The following is a 24104-nucleotide window of genomic DNA, read 5'->3' as shown; positions in this document are numbered from 1 at the left end:
TTCAGTAATTGTTTGGAAAGGTTTTCAAATCAGTGAGAGCAAAATGATGAACAATTGCTGTGCACCAGTCCGAAAGGGTAGTACGTCGAAATTTGTTCCTTCGAACCGGCTGCTTGCATTGTGGACACTGTTACCATGTTTCTGAGCTCTTGTTGAAAACCTTTTTTTCTCAAACTTTATGTTTTGGATAGCTTCTCTAGTGAAAAAATAATCATATACACCCTAACCCCAAAGAAGAAGGATCTCGGTGTTCCAAGGAGTCCCCAGCCCCCTCTCCCCAGCTTTCCTAATCTGGGTGAGATCCCATCGGCAGAGATCGCGGGGCACAGCGCGTTGTCTCTTGGGTGTACATCGAAGGATTAAACGAAACCTGCAAAATCCGAGGTTGTTTAATTGCCTGGCCGGAAAACACCATCCCTTTCTGGCCCCTACGTCAGTATTCTCTGCCGGCACCCCAAACCTTCCACCGGTTTTGTGATCCCTGCCTGGCGGGCTGGCTTACTTTTGCAGGTCCCTGCAGAAACCTACTACAAGGAATAAAGCTTTTATGGCAGTTCTAAAGGGCCAAACTCTATTTAGGGTAGAGTAATTGTAATTTATTGCTGCTTTTAGCTACTTTTCATCTAATTACAATGCCAAGGGTGCATCTCGGTCCAATCTCAGTTTGTTCACCCGACCAATCGGCAGAGTCTGAGTCTTTCTAGGCTGACCTAGCCTAGGGCGCCAGGACTTTTAATTGATTTAGCCCGCCATCCTCCGTAGCCAATCAGCCAGACGCAAAACTTAGTGATACAATGGGTATCTCAACAGATCGGCCTTCATGATCTCCTTCCATTTAACGGGGTGCATCTTTCGTACCCAAATCGCTGGTTTCTACTTGCTTTTCGCGTCACGGGGCCTCCCAGTTTCTACTTAATTGACGCATGATGCATGCATGCGCAACCCTGGGTCCGCGTACGTGTAGTATCGTGTTTCAAGACCTCCAACGACTTTAAACAGAACGGTTAATATGTTTTTTTAGAAGTATAAAGCTATGCAGTCAATAAATAGCCACATGGAGCATCAGCAGTTCCCTACCCTTCCCGGTATCTTTTGAACTCTCTTAGCGGCTGGCCCCCTGCCACCCGTCGCTGCATGCATATGATGCAGCCCCTTAATTTAACAAGGTGAGCAGACCCGCCCCTTGAGTTACGTATATATAGTCGCACGGACATCGCAGGTGAACTCGTACCAAGTTGTTGTGATTTGCTTCTTCTGAACGTTACCAAGAGTGCATCCAGGCTAATTAGACTATTTTGCTATTTTTGTTCTGATAGCCGTCTGCTCGTTAAAGTGCTCCTAAGCTTTATCGCTACATCCACCACCTCTTTCTCAAGTGCCTTCATTCATTAACATGTCGTCCTCCCAGGCGTTGAATATCTTCATCCAGCAACCGGTCTCCAAGTCCATGATCAACTATTTGGCACAGACCACCTTGACCGTCATCAAGTGTGAGCACGCGGCCTACGCGACCCCGCCCTCTTCTCCGGGATCGAAGGTCCTTGTCGCTGAACCCACCCTCGAGTCTTTGACGATCTTTATCAACAATATCGTGAAAATGTCAAATGTTCACACGCCCACCTTGATGTCCAGCCTGGTCTATCTTTCCCGCTTAAGAGAGCGCTTGCCTAAACTGGCTATGGGCATGGCCTGCACCTGCCACCGTATTTTCCTGGCTGCCCTCATTCTTGCCGCCAAGAACTTGAACGACTCATCGCCCAAAAACAAGTATTGGGCTCAGTACACCATGGGTCTGTTTTCGATTGAAGAGGTTAACCTTATGGAGAAGCAGCTTCTTTTCCTTTTGGACTGGGATCTTCGCGTCACAAAAGAGGACCTTTACGTGCAGTTTGCACCTTTCCTCACTAATATCAAGAAGAGTCTCGTCTCATCTTCCTCCCTTCAGACCAGCCGCCATTTGGCTCCCGCCACCACTGCTCCTCTTCACATCCAGCCCCGTCGCGAGGCCGCTCCACAGTTGCCCAAGCACCGTGTCTTGCCCACACGCTCATCCTCTGTTCAGTACACACCTCCTGAGTCGCCAGAGCGTGACCCTAGTCTCTCTGCTTCTTCGTCACTGTCGTCGCTTTCGTCAGTTGAGAGTTACGCCAGCTTGAGCCTGCCAAAACCTGTGCACGACTACCATGCTATGCACAAAAATATGTATACTGGTCAGAAGCCCAACATCACTCGAGGATGGACGTCTAGCCAGAACCCACCAGTGAAAATTGCTGGTGAGCAGCCAATGATGGGCCGTATGCCGGCCTACTAGATAGAAAGTGCAGGCACTTTCTTTAAGTATTCTTTTTATTTATCAAAACACATATGTACATTCTAAACTCTTGTGGCGTGCTGGCTCGTTTTCCCGGCCGTCTGGGCCATCATTTGAATCACCGACTCAATATTGCCATTGTCCTGAGCGCTGCACGGAACAATTTCCCATTCGTATTTGTTGGCAGGCCCCCAAGATCCAAGATATTCTTTAAGAGCTTGGTATCTCTCTTGGGATTCTGGCACGTCAGCTTTGGTCGCAATAACAAGAATACGTTTCTTCTCCATTCGCTTAGGACCCAGCTCTCTAACAAGCACCTGGAAGTCCGCAGCTGGATCAGGTCTGTCGAGGGCAATAACAAATACAAGACCGCCTGAGCGCTCGACATGTCTCAAAAACCCGAGCCCAAGACCCCGGTTCTCATGAGCACCTTCGATGATACCGGGGATATCTGCAACAGTAAAACTGGGCTCTGCTAAACCGGATTGAATAGTACCGATTGTCGGGGTCAACGTAGTGAACTCCCAATGACCGACTCGAGGACGGGCACGGCTGATGGCGCGCAATAAAGAGGATTTACCGGCGTTAGGAAGTCCAACTAGACCCAAATCAGCCAGTAAACGGAGTTCAAAAATAAACGTGCTTTCCAGCCCCGACCGGCCTTGTTTAGCGAAACGGGGGTTGCGAATATCACCAGTCAAGAAATGCATGTTCCCCAAGCCACCATTGCCTCCTGCCAACAGCATCACTGATTGTCCAGGTCGGTCGAGGTCAATGCCCTCATAAGGAAACGTATCTTGTTCGGCTTCCCGACGACGATTGATTGTGTCAAAATGATGAACCTTGGGTATCAATTGCCGGAAATATTGCTGAGCCCGAATGTGCTCTTCTTCCTGTTCTTTGAAGAGCCATCCTTGTCCGTCAGCATAAGAATCGCGTCTAAGCTGGATCAAAGAGTCGTTATCGAAACGACTGAGGTTCGTGACAATGTCTACCTCGGTAGCACCATCTGCACTTGAACCTGCTTCATGAAACATACGCTTGAGCTCGTCTAAGGGAGGTGACCATCGAACGACCGTGCCGACAGGAACCTGCAGGACTACATTTTCACCGTTCTTGCCACTGAGTTGAGTTGATCCGCCACCTCGACCATTCGCAGCTTTATAAATATGCCTTAAATGATGTAAACTAGTCATTCCCTCGACTGCTTGTACAAATACGTGCCCTCCGGTGCCGCCATCACCACCATCGGGGGGGCCCATGGCCCTACCTGCTTCTCTCAGGAACGAAACTTTGCCGTTACCACCATCTCCTGATTTTAACTTTACAATGGCCACATCGCGGAACCGCACATCCGGATCTCGTCTTTGTTGGCGATAGGATGAAAAGATCGCATGGGGGACGGTGTAGGGACGCTTTTCAATAATATTGGCAGGAGGTGTATACCGATTTTCGAGCATCTCGTTGACGCCCTCATACGCTTCGGACCCACATGTTCTTAAGCTAGAATGAAACAACCGCACTTGTTTAAATAGTCCTGCCAGGCTCCTAACTACTTTTTCAGAACCCATTGGTTTGGGAGGACATCTTTACTCATGTCAGAAAAGCCCAAAGTGCGACGAAGAGAGGGCAAGTTTGTGCGGGAGGACAATGGTCTAAAGCTCACGACTTTCAAGGCCATTCCGCCAATTAACCAGAAGAATTACTACACAGAGTACTTGAAGCGCGACAGCCAGCTGCTTGTCAATTTGCCTCGAAAGGGTGAGACGCCTGCTCCCGAAACGGCTAGCACCAAGGATGAGCCATTAGACGACGATGAAGAGATGACCAAGACGATTGTGATCCACCCAGGCTCGCAGAACCTACGTCTTGGCCTCGCGACATCGTTCGCTCCGGTGGTTGTGCCTATGGCTTATGCACGACGCATCGATGAAGGCAAGACGGAGCTTGATTCAGAGCTGGATCCTACCCAAGAAGAGTATGAAGCGTCGTATGCGAAGGTGCGACAGGACTTTAAAGAGCGCATGAAGTTTTACAAGCGTCGCATTGTTGGAAATGGTGATGACATTGTGCGCAGTTTTAATGGGCGCCAGGAAGGTGAAAAGCAGCTGGATGAAGACAAATCATGGACTACGGATCAAAAATTAGTGTTTGGTAGCCAGGCATTGGAACTCGATGATACATATGAGGTTGTCTGGCCCCTGCTTAACGGCGAGTTGAACGAGGGAGAGTACCGTTCTCCTGAAGAGCTTCGTACAGACCTTTATCGTATTATCAATGCTGCGGTCGAAAATAATCTGGAGATACCTGCTTCTCAATTCAAACAATACTCTGTGGTACTTTTGATCCCCGACTTATACGATCGAAATTACGTTGAGGTGTTTGTTGAACTACTGACTGGTGAAATGGGATTTACCAAGATCTCTCTGTTACAGGAGTCGGTTGCCGCCACGTTTGGTGCTGGTATTTCAAGTGCTTGCATTGTGGACGTCGGTGCTCAGACCACTAAAGTCACCTGTGTCGACGAGGGCATGGCTATCGCTGATTCCCGGGTCAATTTGAAATTCGGGGGCAAAGATATCACAAAAACACTGGCCAGAATGCTGTCGGACCACCAGTTCCCCCACCACGTCTATCTGTCCAAGATGTGGGACTTTAATCTTATCGAATGGATCAAGCAAAAATACTGCACTTGCAATGATGCCGAAATGGCCGTTCAGCTTTATTCATTCTACAGCCGCCAGCCAAACCAGCCAACTCTCAAATACAACTTCAAGACCTTTGATGAGGTTATGTTGCCAATTTTAGGCTTGTTTTATCCAGAGCTGTTTGGCCATCGTCATAAGCTGGAAGGTCGTCGCAAGCTATTTCCCGTGCCTGAAAATATATATGACGGTACACCAGCGAACCCTATTTCCGATGCAATGATCAACATTTCTCTTAAAACGTTGGCGGTTTTCGGTGAAAGGTACCAGGAAAAGATTGCCCGTGAGCTTGCTGAAAAAGAGGCCACCGCAGACGTCAAAAAGGAGGAAACGGCAGATATCAAAGAGGACACGGTCGGAATTGACGATACTGCATCTATCGCCAATTCGGCATCGAGATCAGGTACCCCTGCCGCAGAAACGGGTCAAGCAAAAGCGGCCGCTCTCAAGGCCATGATCCAACAACAAGTCAAAACTCAAATGGAAGTCTTCCAGGCAATTGACCCGCAAAAAGTTTTGCTGGCGCCATTGGACCATGCAATCATTGAATCTATTGCCCAGGCTGCCGCTCGCACAGGAACCGCGCCGGCTACGTACTATGAGAATATTATGGTAATTGGCGGTGGAGCGAACTTCCCAGGCTTCCACGTGCTTCTAACCGACCGACTCTCTATGTGGAATCAAAAGAAAGATGTGGGAGATATTGCAGTGATGGCAATGCCTCGTGAAATGGAGCCCGATAACGTGGTTTGGAAAGGCGGCAGCGTTTTCGCAAAACTGAAAATTATCGACGAACTATGGGTCACACTTGACGACTGGCAAATACTAGGGTCCCGAGTGCTCCAATACAAAACGCTATTTGCCTATTGAGACGTTCGGCTCTTACCGTCTTGTGGACCTACCCGGTCATATCCTCGGTCAAGAACTTGACCCGTGTAACCCGGCGGTGGCCGAGTAAGAAGCCATGGACCTCATACATAAAACTGCTCTACTTTTTATTAAATACTCCTAGACTCGTTCTATAGTTGTATACTGGCGACTGTAGTCCGGATCAATATTGGGAAAAAATTCTATTCTGTGATATGCACATGCGAGAACTCGGCGACATCGAAACGCTACGTTGGGGGTCGAACAAACGTTTGTGCGCGGGAAATGCAACTATTGGAATAATCTGCGCTTTTGATGCACATTTAGGGCGTATTGCACACAACTCATCTATAATCTGCTTGCTCAACAGTGGGCTACTAATGCCGGAACCTCGGAATAATATGTGCCCTAGTCCTGAGTCTCTGATTCCCCTCTCTCCCTAAACCTAGGCTCAAAGAGGGGTCCGCACAGCTGACGTCACGAAGTTAACTACGTTCATCAACAATGATGCGTGCAGGCCTGGCTAAGAAAATTACTCCTAGCGTTCGTCAAATTGTCCCGCGGCGCTTTTTGTCGCTGCACGAGTACCGCAGTGCTCAGCTGCTGAGCCAGTACAACATTGGCGTTCCTTCTGGAAAGCCTGCCTTTTCTGGTAAAGAGGCCCGTCAGGTTGCCCAAGAGCTTGATTCGGAGGATCTTGTTGTGAAGGCGCAGGCTTTGACCGGTGGTCGTGGAAAGGGCCACTTTGAGTCTGGTCTCAAGGGTGGTGTCAAGATGGTCACCTCTCCTCTCGAGGCGGAGATGTACGCCGACGCAATGGTCGGCCACAAGATCTTCACCAAGCAGACCGGTGAGGCAGGCAAGAAGGTCTCTGCTGTCTATATTGTTCAGCGCGAGTTTGCTCGTCGCGAGGCCTACTTCTCGATCCTTTACGACCGTCACCTCCAACAGCCTATGATCGTGGCCAGTAGCCAGGGTGGTATGGACATTGAGGGCGTTGCCAAGGACACTCCTGATGCCATTCACACCTTTGCCATTGACATGGATACTGGTGTCACTCCCGAGCAGGCTGCAGAGGTTGCCACATGCTTTGGCTACAGCGCTAAGGCTGAGGAGGAGGCTGCCCAGACCGTTTTGAATCTGTGGAAGCTCTTCGATGAGCGCGACTGCACTCTGGTTGAAATCAACCCTCTTAGTGAGCTGGTTGACAACCGCGTCATGGCCATGGATGCCAAGCTGACTTTCGATGACAACGCTGCTTTCCGTCAGAAGGAGGTCTTTGAGTGGCGCGATCTCACTCAGGAGGACCCTGAGGAGGTTGAGGCTTCCAAGTGGGACCTGAACTTCATCAAGCTTGACGGCAACATCGGTTGCTTGGTTAACGGTGCAGGTCTGGCCATGGCCACTCTTGATATCATCAAGCTCAATGGCGGCAACCCTGCCAACTTCCTTGATTGTGGTGGTGGTGCTACTGCTGAGTCCATTGAGAAGGCCTTCCAGCTCATTCTGACCGAGCCGGGCGTGACCTCCATCTTTGTCAACATCTTTGGTGGTATCGTTCGTTGCGACGCCATTGCCGCTGGTCTCATTGCTACTGCCCAGAAGATGCACTTGACCGTCCCCATTGTTGCTCGTCTCCAGGGCACCAACTATGAGGAGGCCCAGGAGCTCATCAATAACTCCGGTCTCAAGATCTTCTCTTACAGTGACCTCGATGCCGCTGCTTCCCAGGTCGTCAAGTTGTCTCAGGTTGTCCAGCTTGCTCGTGAGTCCAAGCTCAATGTTTCGTTCGAGCTTCCTTTATAAACACATATTCCTGATAGACTAAAAATTTACGCGTCTGATAGACAGTTTTGATGTTTCTGCACGACTTCCCTTTTATTTTATATAATATAGATTCAAATTGTTTTTCAACAATATATAAAATCTCTTTTCATTTATCTTGCTATAATATATTATGATCTTTATTATATTTATATATTTTTTCAATATAATAGATTAATCCTCATTATTAAAAACAATTAAACAAATTATTTTATAAATTTTCCCACTTAGGTAATGGACCTATGGACTACAAAAGGCTTGATGTTGAACGGGCCAAAATGGCGGTTTCCGTGGCCGGTGCCAAGTCTTTAGTGTCCGAATGGATGGGTGCTGATGTGTTTAATGATGACGAGGAGGACGATGTGGTGAGTCGGCTACTGAAATCAGCAGAAAAGGCTAAACCCCCGCCCACAGACAAAAACCAAGCTCTGGAAAGATTGAGAACCAAAATGAACCACAAGAAACCGGCAAGCAAACCGCGGCCTGTTGTTCAAGAACAGAGCTCCGATGACGAAGAAGAATCAAAGACATCAAGCATTGGTAAACGCAAAAACGTCAAGTCAGTTCTAGACTCGTACAAGCGTAAGAAACGCAAGGGCTGATGCGCTCGCAGAGCAGGGAGATATTTATTTTTAGTATAAGGAAAAGCTGTGTTAATTAAACATGCCATTAGAGTTATGTCATTAAGGGTCCAGAAGAGGAAAAGATACCGTAGTGTTTCAGTTTAGTAAAGACTCGAGCTTGATACGGTCTTGGGTCTCCGGGCCAGCGGCAAGACCTGCTCCAGCAGCTTCGCCCAAGTGTTCATTCGGTGTGCTCGCTGCGGCTTGTACCGATTTTGGGGATTTTGTTTCATCGTCGACAGCTTGAGCTGTCTTAGATGACGGAGGTCGTTGTTGTACAGCAGATCCCGTGAACGCCGGCTCTAAAGGCTCTGTGGGGGTAACTTCGGGGGATGCTGGTTTTGAACTGGCTGCTCTGGCATTTTCGGACCAGCGAATATGCTCCATGGCACTTCGAATATCTGCCACAGCTCTGCTTAGCTCTGAAATCTGCAGCTGCAGACTATGCTGAGCTTGCATCAGGAAATCTAAAACATTGTCACCTTGAGGAGAATCCATATTGGTGTAATTTGGCATTGATCCAGCCATGCTCGGGTGGCCAATTTGCTGGCTACCTGGATGGCTCACTGACGATCCCATGGATGAGACCGAGCTGAAATGCGAGTTTACAGAGTTTGAATGCATCGAGCTGGAGCCAAGAGATGGTAAATGAGACTGAACGTTTGATGTTCTTGGTAACATGGGCCAATGTCCCATGACACCACTAGGATGGCTCATGCTTGGGTGACGGTAAGTGAATTTTGCGTAAACCGCATCACTGGGCCCTTGATTATGTCCAGATAATAATGGCATCTGCTGCTGTTGTTGTGGTTGAGCAACAACTGGCTGCTGGGGGTGGCTTTGGCTTACCTGGGGAGGTGGACGGCCTCGTTGAGAGTGCATATTTCCAGGATCGTGTCCGCCGGAGGGTGCTTGCTGTGTGAATCCAGTGTTTTCCCAGGCGTTTACAATTCTCTGACGTTTTGAAGGGTTGGTATGCCTCGAAGAGCGCCGCTTAATTGTTCGGAGTGCTTCAATGTCACCTCGTCTAAATGCACCGTCACAGTGACGGAACTCCCAGGGAAAGTCGGGATTTTTTGAAGACGGACTGTGTATAGTACCGTGTGAAGGGACCACTTTGTGAAATCCATACATTGATAGTTGTCTCACGAACGAAGAGATGTTCGTGTGTTTAAAATAAAGGCACAGTAACTGGGAGAATTCGGTGCTTGGGTTCACCAGGAAACTGTCGCCATTTTCGCTCCAAATAATCACATGCTCCATATTAGGGTCTTCTAGCATAGCATAGAGCTTTTGTATAAACGGAGTGTGAGAAAACTGCACGTGAGCGCCAGGGGCTGGTTGGCTGGGGCGCGAGTGTTTATTGGGGGGCGGACCCGATGAATTCTCAGGTGTCTGGGGAATTGTGGCATTAACGTTTTGTTGGCTGATTGGTGGTGGCAGCTCTTTGGGTGGGGTTTTCGAGGGGTTTGCCGCACTCTGCTCGGAGGTAGTGCTATCGCTAGTGACAGTGGAGCTCGTTCTAGCCGTAGCAATGGAAATGGCACTTGAGTTTCTCGTAGACGACACGTCTGATGATATTGATCCTTTGGTGGGCATATTTATCGGTTTTCTGTCCCCATCGGGCTGAGCCCCTGTAACTTGAGGTTGTTGTGAAGCTTGGTTTTGCAGGGTTGCGAGGACTAATGGCTTGCCGATGGCATGCTTTTTCCGGTCCGAGGTCGGAGAGCTGGAGGTATGCGACGCGTCCTTGAGAGGAACTTCCTCATCGACAGCATCGGCTGTCGAAGCGACCGGACTCTGCGACGCAATCGGTTCGGGAAACCGGCCCTCCGGTAGCGTAGGACGGTGGCCATTTGGTCTAGAATCAGTCATTAATCAAAAAAATTAACGGGACAAACAGATTCGAAACAGTTGAGTCCGAATAGTTAAGCTCGAATCAAAATGCGGGCAAGCTGCGTTTTTCTGTTACTATCGTTCCTGTCTATGCACGCAGGGCTCGCGATTAACTGGCACTGTGATAAAGTGAGCCCGCGGAAAGGGCAGATCAAATTACACGGATCCTGACCAATAGAAGTCGATCGTAGGCGATAGAGTAGAACTTCTCAAGATCGGCTAAGTAGCGTGTTCAATTCAAACCTGCAGAATCAAGGTGTCGATTTTAAAATTGCGGATTAGTGTTCAGCTCATTTCATGCACCCCCCAAGCTCTTAGTTAAGCACCAAGCTGCTTGATTTTTCGGCCAATAGCGAGGTGTTTGGGTTGATATAAAATAATGGCTTGACATGTGTATTTGGGCTGCATCCGCGGTGCCTAGCGGCGTAAATTTCAAGTAATTATGGGCGTCTTTGCCCGTATCCACGTAGAAATTCCAATGTACGACTTATGCATAAGGGTAAAGGGAGCTTACTAAATTTATAGCCTGCACTATACTTCACGCATGTCTAGCGGATAACCCTGCCCTATCAACTGCATATCCGTATAGCTAAAGCTCTGAATAGCTGCCCAAACGACAGAGTATTGCGGCATAATTGGTATTACGTCCATCTAGTTCAGCTCACTGGGTCACTGGAAATTCCACTGGTTCCGTCGACTTCCACTCTGCCGGAACGGCCCGCTTTGCAGCACTCCGCATGCCGATCGCTTAGGGCTAAGCGAGGTGCCGCCCAATAACTTGGGTGCATATGTATGGTAAGGCCCAGCTTAGCGGATTCGTTAATCGCTCAATCAACGAGGTTCAAAAACCCTGTACATTCGAGGAGCCCAGTGCATTTAGAGTTCCACCGATAAATCTGGGTGCTCGACACAGCCCTGGGATATAATATAGTCTAGCTAGTAATGACTGATCTCCGCCCTCAAGTCTTGGTTCGCGCTACAATGGTGGGGTGATACGGGTGCATTGATTGCCTCACTTCCAACCGCCCAAGATTTAACAATAAGGCACTCAAATTTTTTCCGTTCCCGCAGTTCAAACTACTTCAATTTGAAGTTTTTGGAGCTAATGCCTTGTTCACACACCCGCATCAGTCGTGGGCTCTATATTCAACTCTAGATCAACTAAAAAATTTAGATAGTGTCCGCAAGGCGGTGATGTGATATAGTCATTAAATCCAAACTTGCTAGGTAAAACAGATCCGCCCAAACGCTTAATTCTATTATTGTCGTCCCAGACTTTTCGTATCAGAATACTGTGTCACACTTGAAGATCTCATTCACTGTCCCAACAGTGGACACTTCATTTAAGGTTTTATTTTTTTTGGATCGGTCTGCTTGTTGAGTACCCTACTTCCACTCAGGTAAGGGGAAGTGTGGTGCAATAGTGACACCATGTATCACATCCGAAAATCATACATATTCTATATTTGTAGCCTTCCTTGTATGCATAAATCCCGTGGCTTTGAGGGGAATAGACGCTAACGTGCGAGCACTTTTTTCGTCGCGTACGGCGCGTTAGGCATTTTTGCACGTCTGCACGCACGCAGCACGCAGCTCGCAGAACGCGAGTGGGGACATGCCGGTTACGTCATATCACCGGTAGCGTACCCAAAGATCATGCGGGCCATCACTCTAATTTGACTCACGGGCTAAACAAATGCCGCTTGACCAATGACCGGGTTTTTTAGGCTTCGAGGTGGGGGAAAAAAAAAGACTTCGGGTACTAGCCTAGATTGCCACGCGGCCCGGGCCGATATTACTTGGCAACGCACACATCTGATTGTTTTTCACGGCAGCTGCTGTTGCCGTTGCTGCGTCATAATCATGCTTCATGCAGGTCGCTCTCTGTTGAACAACCCCGTCTGCCCGCAACGGCTGATTCTTGATACGATCGTTAGCCCTTGACCTGGAATCAGCATGATAACGCCAAGTCTCTGATCGTGAAGGGTGCAGCTGATTACTAAGTCGCGTCTCAGCCCGTTTCGCAAATGGAGGAGAAGAGACGGAAGAAGGAGCCGAGTGCGGAAAAGCAGTCCGTCTGGAAACCAATCAGGTTCAAGCCGCCGCCAGTTCAACCAGAGTTCCTCCATTTCACGCCTCAGCCTCCCGTAATAATCGTAAGTGACCTCCCGGGCTTTTTCCTCCAGGAGGACTTGCCATTATCGCGAAAGGGCTATAAATACGAGCCCTGCGTGGCAAACAAGTTTCTGCCGAGTGTGCTCTATAGCAATTGCGAAGTTGAGCCCTTTAGCGCTGGAGTCAACTATTATGACTTGAGCCCCTTTGTGGCCATCGGTGAAGACAACCGCACAATCACAACCGCCGAGGGATACAGAGGTGCTCGAGCCAACGTCAAAATCAGTGAGGGCAGTTGGTACTTTGAAATTGTCGTAGTCAAAGCTAACGAGCCAGGGTCTGACGCCAGCGTAAGAATTGGACTCGCCCGCAGGGAAGCGTCTTTGGAGGCCCCCGTCGGTGCAGATGGCTATGGGTACGGGCTGCAATCAATCAAGGGCCGTAAAGTACATCTCTCTCGACCAGCGGAGTTCATGGAGCCGTTCGGAAGCGGTGATGTCATTGGTTTTCATGTCGAGATCCCCAGGACCAAGGTTATGCATGCAAACGCTCGCCGAGACAGGTATCCGGTCGTTTACAAAGGATCTATTTATTATGAGGTGCTTGATTATGTCCCTAGCAAAGAAATGGATGGGCTCTTGTTGCCCAAAATGGCAGGCGAGCCCAAGCAGAATGAGATTATCCCCGGCAGCAAGATAATTGTTTACAAAAATGGCGAGTTAGTAGGGCCCATGTTTGAAAATCTTCGCGAGTTTCTGCCCCCATTTAGCCAGTACGACCTGAGGCATCACGTTCCTCCGTTTGACGATGGAATGGCCGGGTACTATCCCATGATTTCAGTGTACCGCGGTGGGCAGGCCAAATTTAATTTTGGGCCTGAGTTTGTGGGCCAGCTCCCGGAAAAAAGCCGGCCGCTCTGTGAGGCATATGATGAACAGATTGCCGACAATATAACTCTGGATATTTTGGACGAAGTCGAATTCGAAGAAGTCGATGCGAGCGTGACCCCGCGAACAGTTACAGAAAGCCCAACTGTTACACCGGCACCCTAATTTCCTTTGATAATTCTTCCATCCTCGCATAGTGGGCACTTTCCTGGCTCTAATCTCTTCTTCTTAAAATAACTGTCGTAACAGTGTTCATGCAATCGAGCCGGGCATGACAGATTTGTACATAGAGTGCCCTTCAAAAGGAACTCCTTGCATCCCAGACACTCATGGATCTTAAACGTGCCGGTACGGCCATAAGTGTTGGTAATGTACGCTTTGTGATTGTACAGAGTGCGTACTGTCGCAAACACCCGCCCGCGGTCACGCTCGATCCACTTGTTTGCAAATAAATAGTCAATAGCATTAGCATTTTGTTTGCTGGCGTTGCTTATTTGTCGAATCTCCGACTCTGTGGCACCTTCACAGCGGTCGTTGGCAAACACCGCATCAAGAGCGTGATAGAATGCATATCCCGTCTGGTCAAGGGCAGCAAAGTCCGCGTTGCCGTTCAACTGCTCGTCCAGGGAAACAAGCACATAAATAAACTCGCCATTTTCTTCGGAACGGCATTTTTTTAACTCCAAATCAAGCGGCTTCAACAGATCTCGCTCGGTCCGCAGTATCCTGACATCAAACTCTTCCTCTGCCCCGGCAACCCGACAACTAGACTGGTGGATCCGTTGCAACACCAATTCGGAAACCACACCGGCGGCTGCAAAAATCGACTGCACCAAGGTAGCCCCAATGGGATCCAACGCGTCCTCCTCCATGGAAAAGTCCCCCGGTTCTGACTAACGAAGGGATCCTTTGACGACGACGCACCCCAAGAGAATAGAATAATGCAAAGCTCGTATGGAAGACCGCCAACACATGGCATTCAATCGCCCCAGCCTCAGTACGCGGCTCAGTACGGCGGGTACAATCCGACGCCTGTTTCCGCTAATGCCATGGGCTCAATGGGCACGATGGGTGGTGGAGCCGGGGCAACCAGCGCAGGCGATTTCGGGTATGGCGACATGAACAGCGGCGAGCGGCTGTCTACAGGCATTCTGGCGGCATTTAGCACGTCCGGGTATCCTGGAGAGCCTCCGCTTCTCGAAGAACTCGGCGTTAACTTTGGACACATTCTACAAAAGACAAAATCAGCATTGAACCCGTTTAGCGCGATCGATCAAAACATCATGGACGACTCAGATCTGGCAGGGCCTTTTCTTTTCTTCCTCCTGTTCGGCCTGTTTCTTCTACTGAATGGTAAAGTGCATTTTGGTTATATTTATGGCGTCAGCCTGGTGGGCACATTTTGGCAGTGGCTGATTCTCAATCTGATGGCCCTCAAAAGTATCGACTTTACTCGCACAATGTCCGTACTCGGCTACTGTATGCTGCCGCTGGTCGTCATCTCTGCACTCGGCGTGGTGTTCCCTCTCGACAACCTGGTTGGATACATTATGGGTATGGCCGCTATCTGCTGGTGTACCTACTCTGCCTCTGGGTTTTTTGTTAGCTACTTGCAGCTTTCGCAAATGAGAGTCCTTGTGGCGTATCCAGTGGGCTTATTCTACGGTATCTTCAGTCTCATGACCCTGTTTGCTGAAAAAACCGTCGCAAAGACCTAATTTAATCATCCAAGCTTTTACATATCTTCATACCTTTTGGGTCATCACTTGTAATCAGATGAAAAAGGCCTTGTTCACGACGCCGATTTTCTATGTAAATGCTAAACCGCACATCGGCCATCTTCACTCAATCGTCTTAGCAGATACTGCTGCGCGTTGGAGCAAGTTTTGGGGGACGCCCTCCGCCATGGTCACCGGCACTGACGAACATGGGACAAAAGTTGCCAATGCCGCGGCTGCAGCTAACCAGCAACCTAAACAGTTCGTGGATACCCTCTCAAAAACATTCAAAGACTTGTCCGACAAGGCAAAGATTAATTATGATCGGTTTATCAGAACCACTGATCCAGACCACGAGGAACAGGCCAGACAAGTCTGGACAACTTTACAAGAAAAGGGGCTGATTTACAAAGGCAAACACCAAGGCTGGTACTGCATTAGCGATGAAACATTTTACTCCGAAACAGAACTTGAAGATCGCCCGGAAGGAAAGTTCTCCAAGGAGTCTGGGAACCCGGTCGAATGGTACGAGGAAACCAACTACTTTTTCGCTCTATCAAAGTTACAGCCTCAATTGAAAGAGCTCTACGAAAGCAGTCCAACATTTGTGTTGCCGTCGGGTCGTCACCAACAGCTAGCTACTGAGTTGGCAACTCAACCTCTAACCGACCTCTCGATCTCTCGTCCGGCCGCTAGGTGCCCTTGGGGCATTAAAGTTCCCGGTGATTCAAGCCAGACAATGTATGTCTGGTTTGAAGCGTTGATCAATTATTTGACTGCTGCAAAGTCACTTGGAATCCCCTGGCCCGCCCACACACATGTTATTGGCAAAGATATCATGAGGTTCCACGGTATTTATTGGCCAGCCTTCCTTCTGGGTGCGGGCTTGGAAGTGCCAAAACACGTTGTTATCCACCCTCACTGGACAATTGAAGGCTCAAAGATGTCCAAATCCAAAAATAATGTTGTCGATCCAATGGAAGCTATCGATGAGTTTGGCAACGATACGGTTCGTTACTTTTTACTCCATGACTCTTCTTTGGACCATGATACTCCCTATTCTGCAGACAGAATTGTTGAGCGCCATAACGTGAACCTGGTCAACAAGTTGAGTAACTTGTTTGCCAGAGTTTGTGGCCCAAAATTTTCCATCTCTGAATCAAAAGTCCAGTCGATTCCAAACTGGTCTGCTCAAGCAAAACACAACGAACTTATTGAACAACTCCGCGAATTACCTGAGATCGTGAACGGTTATGTTGAAAATTTTGAGTTTTCCCGAGCCCTCTCCAAACTCAATGATGCAGCAATGGCAGTCAATGTCTACTTTCAAGATACTGAGCCGTGGGCTGCCGAAGATGCTGTCCAGCAAACGGTGGTAGCAACAACCGCCGACTCTTGTCGTATTATTGCTATTCTGTTGCAGCCGTTTTGTCCGGATTATAGCGCAAAAATGCTCGACCGTTTGGCGGTCCATCCAGAAAAACGATCAGTTGAGTATGCCAGAGTGGGCGCTGATTCTTCATTTGGAGAAAACGCCAACCGCAAGGGCGATTTCGTTTTGCAACGCCTATAAATAAAAAAATGTACATAATTAATCCAGAGAAAATGGCAAATAAGAACCACCACCAACAATCGTAGTGCGAGCTCTGTTGATGGCCAAGCGCCGAGTATCGTACTTGCGGCTGTACTGGGCAATATCTGGCGTATGGCCAATCGACATACCAACCTTGACCAAAGTTTCTATGGCATCGTCGGAGTTGATGGTCAAATCGGAGTCGAAAACAAGCTTTCCTTTTTCGAATAATATCACACACGTCGACCCACCAAATTTGAAGTATCCTAATTCATCTGTTCTTTTAACTTGACTTCCCGCCTTTGCAGTAATAACAATGCTTCCAACCATCATAGCCCCTACCAGAACAACAATCACCCTACCAAATATGGGCGAGTCTATCGGTACAACGGTCCGAGCGTTCTCGCCATAAACATCAAGGTTTGATCTAATGGCCATCGGATTGACGGTGAAATAGTGGCCAGGAATATGCTTTGGCTCGCCAAGAATTCCATCAACCGGGATATGAACGCGATGGTAGTCTTGAGGAGCCAACCTGAATACAGCAATAGAACCATCGTTGAATCGAGAAGCATCCTCGGGGTAAGTATCACCAAGTAACTTTTTGATTGAAAAAGTTTTACCCTTAATCCAAATACGAGTTGCATCATCCACAGTCCGGAAGCAGGTGAGACGGCAATCTGCTAACGAAACAGCTACTCGTGGATCATCTGGCTGTTCACAGGGCCGGGCTCCAGGTTTAAGTTGCCTGTAAAAAAACTCGTTAAAGTTGCTGAACGAATCGACTGGGTAAAGAACGTCATGCATGTCCAGGTTGTGGAACTTGATAAAATCTTTGATATATGCCTTGGACGATGGATGATCGTATTTGAGACCCTGGCGAATGGTGTACTTTTTCAAAAGCGTTTTGATTTTCGACCGTTCGACTGGTGCGGTAGAATAGACCAGCCGAATGCCCAACCGGATCGCTGCATTCATTTTTTCTTCGTCGATCTGGCCGGTCTGCCGATCCTGGACAAGAATATTGGCAGAATTTGCTCCCAAATAGTATGATCCATATGAGAATTTGGATAAGAATTTTGTGTACCAACGTCTTGACGCTTGCTGTCCTGTGACATAGCGATCATCTAGCAAGGGCGTGCCTGAACCGGCCCATTCACGACTGGCACAAACACCAATGTGATTCAGGACTTGCTGAGGTGTTAGTTTTCCGGGTTGCAGTTTTTGACACATTGGGCAAATGCGCAAATTGATAACTGGACCTGCATTCGAATGGCTGGCGCTGCTCGCGCTCGTATTTGTTGAGTCCTCAACGGTGAAATCGTCATGCAACAGTTTCTCCAACCCCAGAACAAGTTCGTCTGAGCTGAGCTCCTCTTCTCTGCCGGAATGACAGAATAGCTCTGACGCAGCCTTCTCCGGATTCGTTATACCCAGAGCGTTCATCATGGCTTTGACTGCCAAAACTGAGAGCTTGTTTGTATCATCAGTATCATAGAGTGAGAAAACTCCTCTCCAAAGTTGTTGACGGATGGCTGGAAAAGGTAGGTAATGAACATTAACCAACATTTCCGGCTGGACTGAGCCGGCTTTAGTTGCGCGGTCTACCGGCTTCATAGCAATCAAACGAGCTTCAGATCCGTGAGATTCCAAATCATACAACCCATTCTTATACTCTGGAGTATTTTTCAGAATTGACGGGAGCGGCAAACTGGCAGTAGCTACTTTATCGTTGAGGGTGATTTTATCTTTATCCCAAACTGTGAACACAATGTCATAATTAAGCTCACCTGGGCCAACAGTCAACAAGATACGTTGATTGAACGTAGGGTTCGTGGTATGCCGCCGATAAGATGTCCTAAAAGTCTTTTTGCCAAAAGACACCACCACAAAGGGGTCCATATCAAATGAGAGACCAGTCAAAGTACGAAAGCGAGGAAGGTTGCGGATGCTGACAATCTCAAGGAATACAATGCCTTCTATTTGACTGGCCACATCAACTTGGAACGTATGCTGTGGTTCACGTGTAGACGCTATCGATGCGTTGCTTTGGTTCCAGAATGAGCGCTTCATAGTGCCTGAAGAAGACGTTTGATCACGGGGAGAATCTGAGACCAAGGAATATGCATCATCCTCGTTCAATGCCATTGCTTGCAACCTTTGTAGGATATTAAACCGAGATTTTTCATAAGGAAGCTCCGGGGCCCTGGGAGAGAAAAACTCTTGGAACCAGTGATTACGGCCATCTTCGCTGGTATTCACTTCAAAGCAAAGGTCCACCTTCATATTCAGCTCCGTAAACGGTGTCTTGTCAACTGGCAGAGTCAACGTCTCGGTAGACTCATTATTGAACGAGGGGAAAGAGCACTCCACCTTGCCCAGCTCGGTGCTGCGTCGCTTTTTACGGTCCCAAAACGTAATTGTAACGGTCGGGCGTTCAGTACCCGCAAAAGCCCGGAGTGGAATTGCCAAAGTGGCTTCGGGCCATCGACATTTGTGCCGATGCGACACCGGATCCACCGGGGCGGGGAGGGCGGCGTGAGTTGTATAGCGCTGGCCAGCGGCAACCAGCTCCACACTCAGGCTATGCACTTTTATGTGAAGCGCAGTGAACCGAACTTCCTGAACGGAGATTTGCAAAAGATCGCTGTCTCTTCTTAGCCAACTCATGGCCACGCAAAGACCACTGGTTGTGTGATTACAGTGTGATTATGAGCCAGTGGAGTCGCTTACTTGATGATGTCGGTGTATGGCGAAATAGTCTATTTACATGTTGTGGATGGCAGCAATTGCACCTTGCGGGTCGTCTTTGTGGAATACAAATAACCCTTGTAGCTGGGCCGTCGACACCGGCTTGTTTCTTTGGATGCACTCCTCTACGAAAGCATGGGCGAGCTTATCGTCATTATAGAAGCGAGTGAACATGCGGTGGATTTGGGCTGGGGTAGCGTTATCGAGAAGTGCTTGGAAGTCGACGCGGCCAGGGCGAATTAGGGCCGGATCAAGGCGTTCCGGGTGGTTTGTGGTCATAAATATAATGCGTTCGTCGGCTGAGGCGACACCGTCTAGTGCGTTCAGCAGTCCCGAGAACGTCACACCAGAAACATAGCCCTGGTCAGACGACTGCTTGCGATTAGAGAACGCAGAGTCGACATCCTCGAGTAATAACAGGCTCCGGGCCGGCACATTGTTCATCAGATGGTTAAGACGGTCATCTGTGAGCGTGGCCTCGGCTAAATTCAAGATACAAATGTTGTAGTCGAGGTGACCTGCCAATGCCTGGATAACACTGGTTTTGCCGCTGCCAGGCGGGCCATACAAAAGATACCCGCGTCTATAAGGAATTCCTCTGTCTGTATACCATTGAGCTGACTTCAGGAACGATGTCATATCATCCAACAGTCCTTCTTTGACTCCATCAGCCAACACGACTGACTCAATAGATCGCTTGCGTCGTGGAAGACCAAACGGTCTCCACTCAGGGCCGTAGGAAGTATAAAGAACAGTCTTGCCTTGCTGTTTGGTTTGGGCTCGGCTTTGAGCCTCTCGAAGCATTTTGGAAAAAATTTGTCTGTCCCTGTACAATGTCGTCAGGGTTATTGTTTCAAACGGCGATCCCATTCTCAGATCCATTAGCCGCCCACTACGCTCCCTTTTCACCATAATATAAGCTCCACTGTATTTCAGCAAATGTCTACCTGGGCCTGGAACCAAATCAAACGTAGCAGTGATCGATCCATTGTCATGTTCAACATAGTTCGTCTCCACTGAAAAATTCCGTGAGCTACGTGCGGGATGCCTCGACATCCATTCCAAAAACCAGTCGTAGCTCTTGTCTTTTGACGTTATTTCCAGATCAACCAGGAGCTGTCGATATGCCAAGGAGGACGCGCGGACTAATGTCTGGCGACCCACGGCGAGAACTGCACCCAATCCCATGAGGCCGAAGCCCGCGGTAAAGTACGGGTTACTCGACATAATCGACTGCAAAAACCCTTCATTCGAAGTCGCATCACTCACTGCCGTGACTTCAGGAACCGCCTCTGCAGCCGCCGGCCCGCTTGACGATCTTGGCTGCTCAGTCATCTTGGCTGTTTTGGTATTCTGACCACCAACACGTTTTAGCCACAAAGGGGGACTTGTTAGTTTTTGAACTCGTGCGAAATGACAGGTGGCCGCTCGAGTCAGCGCTTGATTGAGGAGATCCTGTGCTTTATACCGCATGAAGACCTTGTGAGTCTGTCTCCTGTGGAGCTCCTTACAACCAAGCGGGCCGCTGGCCGATCCAGGCCATTGATGGCGATTGCGCCCATTGTCCAAGAAGCCAAGTCAGACATGGCATTGGATGCGTTGGTAGGCGACTCACACACTACTCTGAGAGGCTTTTTTGCCGATATAAAGTGGCATTTCTACGCCACCATTGCTCCCCCTGCCCCGACCAACGGCTCAATCGATTACGACTGGCATCTGACCGATAAACTAGCCGACTATGATGGCGAGCTATCGCTAGAGTTCAAATGCTCGCTCACTGGATCTGTGCTGGGTATTAAGTTTTGGTCGCAGAAGTTGACGGCTGAAGAGTGGAGCATGTTCGACGTGTCGGAAATCAACAAAAGGTTCGAGAACCGCCCGGAGACGTACAATGGTGACACTGCTCCTACAATAACAACATGCCTTGAAACTTTTTATACAATTGTCCGCAATTCTTTGGTTCAGAATCCTCCACGCCCCATTCCGTTTTCATCCGCCCGAGCAAGTGTACATATTGATCTGAGCTTGTTGCCGAAATTGGGGTTCGTGAAAAATGAAGATGAACGCGTTTACGATCCGCCCCAATTCGAGTCCGACGAAGAAAGGCTTTATTATAAAGGTCTTCTTACAGAGATTTCGTTGTTCGGCCTCAACAAAGGTGGCAAGCAATTTGGGAGCCATTGGCCGGTTTACGAAGTAAATATGACCTCTACTTTGGGTCATTTTTTGGGCTGCTCGAACTTACCCACTATTCCATCGCTTTCCAGCAAGTACTTTGGTTCACTTGGTTGTACAAGCTCGTTCACGGACGATGGGATCTGGCAACGATATTCTTTGCAGGTCCAAAACGATGCTCGCAACACCCCGCACTACCTTGAGAGCCTTAAAATAATTGCACAAAATCGGGATTCCGAGGAACTTCAAACACGGGTTATGGAGCTGATCTCACTAGGCACTCAAACATTAGGTGCCATTGAAGATGCCTATGACGCTTTAGACCTTGACATCGATGGTTCCGAAAGTGAGGACCAAATTACCCAGGTATTTTTGAACAAATTAGAGTCAAAGATATTCCCCGATGCTGCCTACGAAGACCTCGCTCAGAAGATTAGTGCCATCGCCGATCATCGCCAAAGTCAGGAGCTTCGTAGACTGTCAGAAGCCATGACAATGGACTATGAAACGGCCATGAAGCTTTTAAACGCAAATGAGAGTACTGATAACCTCACACTTTTCGAAACAGTTGCTTCCCGCGATCGAGCTAGTCTCGTTGCAGGGTATGAGGGTCGAATTGCTCTGAAAACAATTGGCATTGCTCGCCAAGACCCGGAAATTTTGAACAGGGTAGAAACCTTGCTAGCTCTTGAACCTTGCACAAGTGCTGAAGGTTACAATATGTTGGGCGTAGGAGACGCTATGGAGGACAAAGACATCATAGCAGTTTTTGAAGTACAAGTCATGGAGGAACCCAAGTCAGCACTACGTCTGCGACAAGCGCTGAGAGCAGTGGGTCAAAGCCGTGAAAGCAAGTACATTGAAGGTTATTTGTCCACGAGTGAACCAGTCGTTGAGGAGTCTTCCAATACTGGGCCAGTCGGGCTCTGGAATATTGGAAATACGTGCTACTTGAACTCATTATTACAATTCTATTATACCATTGATCCGTTGCGGCATCTTTTGGTCGATTTCGACGACGAGAAGGCCCAGCACAACGATGCGTCGATGAAGAAAAAGACTGTAGGTGGGCGACAAGTTCCATTTGCTGAGGTTGAACGTTCACAACAATTTGTAAAGTCTCTTGGTGGTTTGTTCAAGAGCATGACGGATACCCATGATCGCTACGTGGTTCCAGAGGAGGATTTAGCCTACATGGCTCTTGTTCCGCCGGAGGAAGACGTAGCTGCACAGGTTGCAACTGCAGAAGCCCAAGCAGAGCAAGAAAGTATTCGTCGTAGAGCAGCTGAGGCTGCGGAAGCACGAGCAAAGCAACAAGAGCTATCTGGTGAGGTTGAGACTGAGCCGTTGGAGAGCTTTGATGGTATGGATACGACCTCTTTGTCCTCTACGTCCTCACCGATTTCACCGATGGATGAAGTCAAACTCGACAATAGCGAGGTGCGGATGTACGACCAGTCCATTCCGAGCTCTGTGGAGATTCCAGGCATGCAGGTTGATGTTGAAAGTGAGTTTAGCATGACCAGTCCACCAAATGCTGAAACCAAACCCATTCATGATCTGTCTACTGCATTGCAGCGGCAGCAGGATGTCACAGAATGCATTGAAAACGTTCTGTTTCAAATTGAAGCTGCTGTTTGTGCAAGTGGCTCTGACCCTAACGGCGAACAACTGGATTTGGTGAAAGATTTGTTTTATGGGTTGACTGTGCAAACTTTACAGAATGCATCCGGGGAAGGAGAAATTCGCAAAAAAACCGAGCTTTTCTCTACCTTGATGGTCGATGTTGCCGATGGACCTCGTGATATTTATGATGCACTCGACAGTTACTTCAACTATGAGGTGCTCAAGATGTCGGAGGGAGAAACTATCCGCGAACTGAGCGCCAAAAAACTGCCACCCATTTTACAGATCCAGATTCAACGTGTACAATTTGACCGCACTACGGGAAAGCCCTACAAGTCAACGGCTCCTCTCATTTTCGGTGATACTGTGTATTTGGATCGATACTTGGAGACTGACGATGCTGAGATTCTCAGCCGCCGAGCCAAGGTCCGAGTCTTGCGGGCCAGGTTGAGCGAAATAGAAGAGATACTCAAAGTACATGAAAAACCTCTGCCTGGAGGCGATACGGTGCGGGGGACTCTGGAGACTTGTATTGAGTGGCTGGAAAATTCCGGCCTAGATAGTGCGGATGAGACACTGGTTCATCTGTATACGCGACGTAACCAGATGTTGGCGGTTGAACAGCAGCTGGAGGCGGAAAAATTGGAGCTGTCAAAAGAGATTGAGGGCCAGTTTGTTGATTTCAAAAAATACGGCTACAAAATTTACGCATTGTTCATCCATCGCGGCCAAGTCTCGTTCGGCCACTACTGGGTTTATATCCACGACTTTGCCACTGATCAATTTTACAAGTACAATGATGAAAACGTCACGGCTGTGCCCTCAACGGAGGCTCTCGATATGTCTCTGAGCAACGATGCCACCCCCTACTTTTTAGTGTTTGTCCGTGAAGACTTTGTCGACAAACTCAGCAGCCGTATTTCAGGCCCCATTGTGCAAAATCAATCGAGCTCGGAAGTCGAGGTTGTGGATTTGACGAATTCCGATTGAGTTAAAACTGAAATGCAGCGGTTTTTTTTATATATATTTAAAG

The 24104-nt window shown here is 48.6% G+C and overlaps 13 protein-coding genes across 13 annotated transcripts; 8 read left to right on the top strand and 5 right to left on the bottom strand.

The window, feature by feature from the left end:
* Window positions 1-1393: 1393 nt before the first annotated feature.
* On the top strand, window positions 1394-2311 carry B9G98_03443 (PHO85 cyclin-1; the record flags this gene model as incomplete). Its single annotated transcript, XM_024810000.1, has 1 exon — window positions 1394-2311. The coding sequence occupies one exon, from the start codon at window positions 1394-1396 to the stop codon at window positions 2309-2311; it is 918 nt and encodes a 305-aa protein (XP_024665768.1).
* Window positions 2312-2373: 62 nt separating this feature from the next.
* Window positions 2374-3771, bottom strand: B9G98_03442 (GTPase MTG2, mitochondrial; the record flags this gene model as incomplete). Its single annotated transcript, XM_024809999.1, has 1 exon — window positions 2374-3771. One exon carries the CDS (start codon window positions 3769-3771, stop codon window positions 2374-2376), a length of 1398 nt encoding a protein of 465 aa, XP_024665767.1.
* Window positions 3772-3906: 135 nt separating this feature from the next.
* B9G98_03441 (putative actin-related protein 8) lies at window positions 3907-5886 on the top strand (the record flags this gene model as incomplete). Its single annotated transcript, XM_024809998.1, has 1 exon — window positions 3907-5886. One exon carries the CDS (start codon window positions 3907-3909, stop codon window positions 5884-5886), a length of 1980 nt encoding a protein of 659 aa, XP_024665766.1.
* A 501-nt stretch (window positions 5887-6387) lies between these two features.
* Window positions 6388-7689, top strand: B9G98_03440 (putative succinate--CoA ligase [GDP-forming] subunit beta, mitochondrial; the record flags this gene model as incomplete). The annotated part of the gene is made up of 1 exon (XM_024809997.1): window positions 6388-7689. The coding sequence occupies one exon, from the start codon at window positions 6388-6390 to the stop codon at window positions 7687-7689; it is 1302 nt and encodes a 433-aa protein (XP_024665765.1).
* A 260-nt stretch (window positions 7690-7949) lies between these two features.
* Window positions 7950-8309, top strand: B9G98_03439 (hypothetical protein; the record flags this gene model as incomplete). The annotated part of the gene is made up of 1 exon (XM_024809996.1): window positions 7950-8309. One exon carries the CDS (start codon window positions 7950-7952, stop codon window positions 8307-8309), a length of 360 nt encoding a protein of 119 aa, XP_024665764.1.
* A 117-nt stretch (window positions 8310-8426) lies between these two features.
* B9G98_03438 (Transcription factor SFL1) lies at window positions 8427-10205 on the bottom strand (the record flags this gene model as incomplete). Its single annotated transcript, XM_024809995.1, has 1 exon — window positions 8427-10205. One exon carries the CDS (start codon window positions 10203-10205, stop codon window positions 8427-8429), a length of 1779 nt encoding a protein of 592 aa, XP_024665763.1.
* A 2048-nt stretch (window positions 10206-12253) lies between these two features.
* Window positions 12254-13393, top strand: B9G98_03437 (Set1 complex component ash2; the record flags this gene model as incomplete). The annotated part of the gene is made up of 1 exon (XM_024809994.1): window positions 12254-13393. One exon carries the CDS (start codon window positions 12254-12256, stop codon window positions 13391-13393), a length of 1140 nt encoding a protein of 379 aa, XP_024665762.1.
* An 87-nt stretch (window positions 13394-13480) lies between these two features.
* B9G98_03436 (hypothetical protein) lies at window positions 13481-14100 on the bottom strand (the record flags this gene model as incomplete). Its single annotated transcript, XM_024809993.1, has 2 exons — window positions 13481-13524; window positions 13554-14100. 2 exons carry the CDS (start codon window positions 14098-14100, stop codon window positions 13481-13483), a joined length of 591 nt encoding a protein of 196 aa, XP_024665761.1.
* Window positions 14101-14169: 69 nt separating this feature from the next.
* Window positions 14170-14946, top strand: B9G98_03435 (Protein transport protein yip1; the record flags this gene model as incomplete). Its single annotated transcript, XM_024809992.1, has 1 exon — window positions 14170-14946. One exon carries the CDS (start codon window positions 14170-14172, stop codon window positions 14944-14946), a length of 777 nt encoding a protein of 258 aa, XP_024665760.1.
* Window positions 14947-15004: 58 nt separating this feature from the next.
* B9G98_03434 (Methionine--tRNA ligase, mitochondrial) lies at window positions 15005-16519 on the top strand (the record flags this gene model as incomplete). Its single annotated transcript, XM_024809991.1, has 1 exon — window positions 15005-16519. One exon carries the CDS (start codon window positions 15005-15007, stop codon window positions 16517-16519), a length of 1515 nt encoding a protein of 504 aa, XP_024665759.1.
* An 18-nt stretch (window positions 16520-16537) lies between these two features.
* On the bottom strand, window positions 16538-19189 carry B9G98_03433 (Phosphatidylserine decarboxylase proenzyme 2; the record flags this gene model as incomplete). Its single annotated transcript, XM_024809990.1, has 1 exon — window positions 16538-19189. One exon carries the CDS (start codon window positions 19187-19189, stop codon window positions 16538-16540), a length of 2652 nt encoding a protein of 883 aa, XP_024665758.1.
* Window positions 19190-19285: 96 nt separating this feature from the next.
* Window positions 19286-20605, bottom strand: B9G98_03432 (Mitochondrial chaperone BCS1; the record flags this gene model as incomplete). Its single annotated transcript, XM_024809989.1, has 1 exon — window positions 19286-20605. The coding sequence occupies one exon, from the start codon at window positions 20603-20605 to the stop codon at window positions 19286-19288; it is 1320 nt and encodes a 439-aa protein (XP_024665757.1).
* A 78-nt stretch (window positions 20606-20683) lies between these two features.
* B9G98_03431 (Ubiquitin carboxyl-terminal hydrolase 2) lies at window positions 20684-24061 on the top strand (the record flags this gene model as incomplete). Its single annotated transcript, XM_024809988.1, has 1 exon — window positions 20684-24061. One exon carries the CDS (start codon window positions 20684-20686, stop codon window positions 24059-24061), a length of 3378 nt encoding a protein of 1125 aa, XP_024665756.1.
* Window positions 24062-24104: the final 43 nt, after the last annotated feature.

The sequence above is a fragment of the Wickerhamiella sorbophila genome (assembly GCF_002251995.1).
Source record: "Wickerhamiella sorbophila strain DS02 chromosome Unknown contig2, whole genome shotgun sequence".
In the NCBI taxonomy this organism is placed as follows: domain Eukaryota; kingdom Fungi; phylum Ascomycota; class Dipodascomycetes; order Dipodascales; family Trichomonascaceae; genus Wickerhamiella; species Wickerhamiella sorbophila.
This window is presented reverse-complemented; position numbering and strand designations above follow the sequence as displayed.